The 3,440-nt window shown below is 52.2% G+C and overlaps 2 protein-coding genes across 2 annotated transcripts in view; both read left to right on the top strand.

Annotated features, from left to right (window-relative positions):
• PpBr36_01174 (uncharacterized protein) overlaps positions 1-760 on the top strand; it is a gene marked incomplete at both ends in the record, with an annotated part of 1,038 nt that extends 278 nt beyond the window's left edge. The window contains 2 exons of the mRNA XM_029888362.1: positions 187-215; positions 415-760. Of these exons, the coding sequence (XP_029752280.1) occupies positions 187-215; positions 415-760 (375 nt within the window). The remainder of the gene's footprint in view (positions 1-186; positions 216-414) is intronic.
• Positions 761-2,007: 1,247 nt separating this feature from the next.
• Positions 2,008-3,440, top strand: PpBr36_01173 (uncharacterized protein; the record flags this gene model as incomplete). Its single annotated transcript, XM_029888361.1, has 3 exons — positions 2,008-2,037; positions 2,283-2,397; positions 2,479-3,440. The coding sequence occupies 3 exons, from the start codon at positions 2,008-2,010 to the stop codon at positions 3,438-3,440; spliced, it is 1,107 nt and encodes a 368-aa protein (XP_029752285.1).

Below are 3,440 nucleotides of genomic sequence, written 5' to 3'. Positions count from 1 at the left end.
TTTGCCTTTCTTACCTCTTTGGGAGGTGCATCTGCTCTTCTAGATGGAAAGACAATTAACGATTCACGGTTACAAGGCTTCAAACAAGCAAACACCAGCAACCCAATATGAAAGGACCGTGCCACTGCCACCACCATCAATCAAATCGACCTTTTTTTTCTCTCTCGTGACTACTACCTCGAATAGAGGAGGAAGTACCCACTCAGGTACCCAAGGTATCTGCCCTAGGTCCGGTAGGTAGGTACCAAGCAAGGAAGTGTCGACGTCACATGGTGCTACCTCGCTTTCTTTTTTTTCTTTCTTCTTTTCATGTTCAAAATGACATGACATGCACGGCGGGATACAATGCCTATGTCGGAAGCACAGTAGGGAGATTCTGACAATGCACTAACTCCTGACCACCACCAACTTCAGACTAGCCCAGGCCCAACCATCCTCGGCAGCACAGACAACAAGCAGAAAACTTGGGGCCGGCTTTACCAAGTTCGAATTGAACCATTCCAACAAGGGCGCTCTTCTTTTTTCGGACGACAGCTATCCAACCACCATTTTACTTATCAACCTTGCAATTAACTTTGCTACCTTTAACTTACCTTCACCCTTGGTCAAGAATATCGGACGGCCTGATATCTACTGGAGAGGACTTTGCACTGGGCTAGAAGACGCGCGCGACCTTTGTAGCCACCAGCAGCAGAGTACTACAACTGCAGCCTTCCGAGAATTCTGTACCATGCCAATCATTCATTGCACGCACAGCTAGCAACATACAGTACACCGACCGGAGCAACATAAAAAAACGAAAACGAAAAGAAACGAACCACAGGGACTGACTGACAGACTGCAGTACCAGCAAGACCCGCCATCACCGGCTTGAATCGGTGGTGTCCCCCTCTTTTGGTTTCAGCGACCCGGGCATCACCGCCCAGCAGAAAGCTCCACAGCTCGACTGAGATGAAATTCTCCCCTGGCCGTCTTATCTACAAACAGAAGCCAAGCCTAACCAAACCTTTCCCGCTTTTCAGCAACACTGCCACCACTGTACTGGACTGGATCCGTGTTTTGCAAAGATCTGCCCGACCAGGCAACGCCGACCTAATCAGGTCCATAGTTAATTAGGTAAGAGCCAGGGTGTGCAACGGCTGCCAGTGCTCTTCAAGTTTGTTTTCTTCCAATTTACTTGCTTGAATCACTCCAAATCAACAAAGAAGACAGAGGAGGGGATTCTAAAAACAAAGAGAGAGAGAAAAGAAAAGGAGAAGAAGAAAGCAAGGGGAAAAAAAAAGGCAGAGACAGGCTTCTATATTCACTGCTGCCCAAACTCCATTCAGAGTGTGCATCGGTCCACTCTTGTCTTGACGAGACCACTAACCCCTGCTGCTTCGCCTCTATAGAGCAGCTCGCCTCTTTCCTTGTGCGCCAATCCAAACTCCCGAGACTACCCCAGACCTGTTCTTGCCGGAAGCCGGCTCAGGAAGCCCGGAACACCCATTTGCTTCGCTTGGGAAGCGCCTGACCCCAATCGACTGAGCAAAACTGCCGGAGATTTTTTATCTTATTGTTACTCTATTCTTCTTTGTTTGGCTTTGTTTAATTATCTTGTCTCCCAATTCTTCCATTGACGGGGCAAGCACCAAGATACATCGGGTCCCAGCAGCAGGGGTTATCATCCGGGCCTGGCTTTTGATCCATTCATTGGGCAGTGAGGATATTCGATCTCGCTCACCTGGCTCACCTGCTTAGCGCTCTTCGCCATTCACCCTGTGTTCGCCACTCACCGTGAGCACCCTCTTTCACCTAGGCTAGAGCTAGACCCCTCGACTAGACGGTGCCTCGTGCGCCTAGCTTCTTCTTGCAAATCTGGCTCATCTGTCACTACGCGCCTCAAATGACTAGACCGCGGCTGACCTGGCATATTCCTTGTGTCATCCCACTTTCGCTCCCCCCTAACTTTTTATTCACTACAAAATCGTCATCAGTCGCGGGAGGGCGTCGGTGCTGCCCAGAAAGATGGACCCAACTTTTACTGAGTTTGATCAGGTCAGTAATATCTCCTTCAATCCAAATACACGCGCCCCCCTCCATCTTGGGGGGGTTGTCTTTTTTTTTTTTTTTTCAACAAAGTCTTAACCCAGACACGGCGCCCGACGCGCCACTTCCTCTAAGGTTGTATCGTATCAATTTCTTTGCAACCTTGGCGCCGTGTTGTGCATCCCTCACATGAGCACCGTCCCGTTTTGTTTGTTCATCCTTCTAGCCTATCTAACCATGGTCTCGATGGACAGCGTTTTGTTCTTGGGGAGATAATAAAGGCGAGTGATCTTGACGTCGGGACGCTGGTGGACTTCATCTGTAAACATAATGTGCAGCCAAACTGGGTCCGGATGCAGCTCCCATGTGGTGAGTCTCCAGCGACTCTGCCTTACGTTGCTTCAAACGACCGACAATTATAGGGCTGACGCTCTAACTGTGCTCAAACAGGTCGGAACCTGTTGCAAGTGTGGAAAGCCGCCGAGGTCATGTTCAACGCTCCCTTGAACCCCCCTCCGACGGCGCACTTCGCTACACTGAAGCGTAAATCCATTGGTGACTTGAATGAGCATGGTTCGAAGCGGCTCGCAACCAGTCCCATCGATCAGTCGACACCCCCGTTACCCCCCATTATGCATGCGCCGCAACCTCAACACGTACACTCTCCGTTGAACGCCACGCGCAATGTGAGCATCCAGCCTCGGCCAGCGTCCAACGGCTACCAACAGAGTCCCACGGCTGCACATCAGCCCATGACTCCGGCTTTACCGCAGTCGGTCGGTCGTAAGCGAGGGCGTCCTTCAAAAGCAGACAAGGAGGCACAAGCCCGCGCGAACGGTTCAGCTGCCCCAATGCCAGGCGCGCCTCTGCCTTCCTTGGCGCCACACCCTGTCTCGCAACACCTACATGCACCATCCCCGCCGACCAACAGCCCCGCCGGAGCCAGCATGGGTGTACAGTCTCGATACATCACGGGGCATGATCCCTATGTACACAGCCCCTCTTCTAGGGGGCCGTTTGCTTCAACCCCGGTAGAGGATGCAAGTAGAGGCAGCGCAAGTGTGCGATGGAGAGACCCCATGACGGTTGCATCACATTTACCCACGGGTGAAAAGAGGGATTTACGCGCTGTCTCCGACTCACTTGTACAGAGAGCTTCTGCGGAGTCCAGGTCGACCGAGCGGCCAGAGCGATCACCATCTGTCAGTAATCTGATCACACCGACCGACGATGTGGGCGGGATTCCCGGCATTGCGGGACGTCACAGCCCGGTCGCCCAATCAGTCGCTGCTAGGCAGGCGATATATGGGAATAATGGGAGCACTGGAGCACAGTCGACCGCTGAACATGAAAATCGCCCTGTCAGTGGTCACGAGCGGAGAACGCAGACGCCTGTCAGTAATGCGGCTTAA

Source organism: Pyricularia pennisetigena, chromosome 2, assembly GCF_004337985.1.
Source record: "Pyricularia pennisetigena strain Br36 chromosome 2, whole genome shotgun sequence".
Lineage (NCBI taxonomy): Eukaryota > Fungi > Ascomycota > Sordariomycetes > Magnaporthales > Pyriculariaceae > Pyricularia > Pyricularia pennisetigena.
This window is presented reverse-complemented; position numbering and strand designations above follow the sequence as displayed.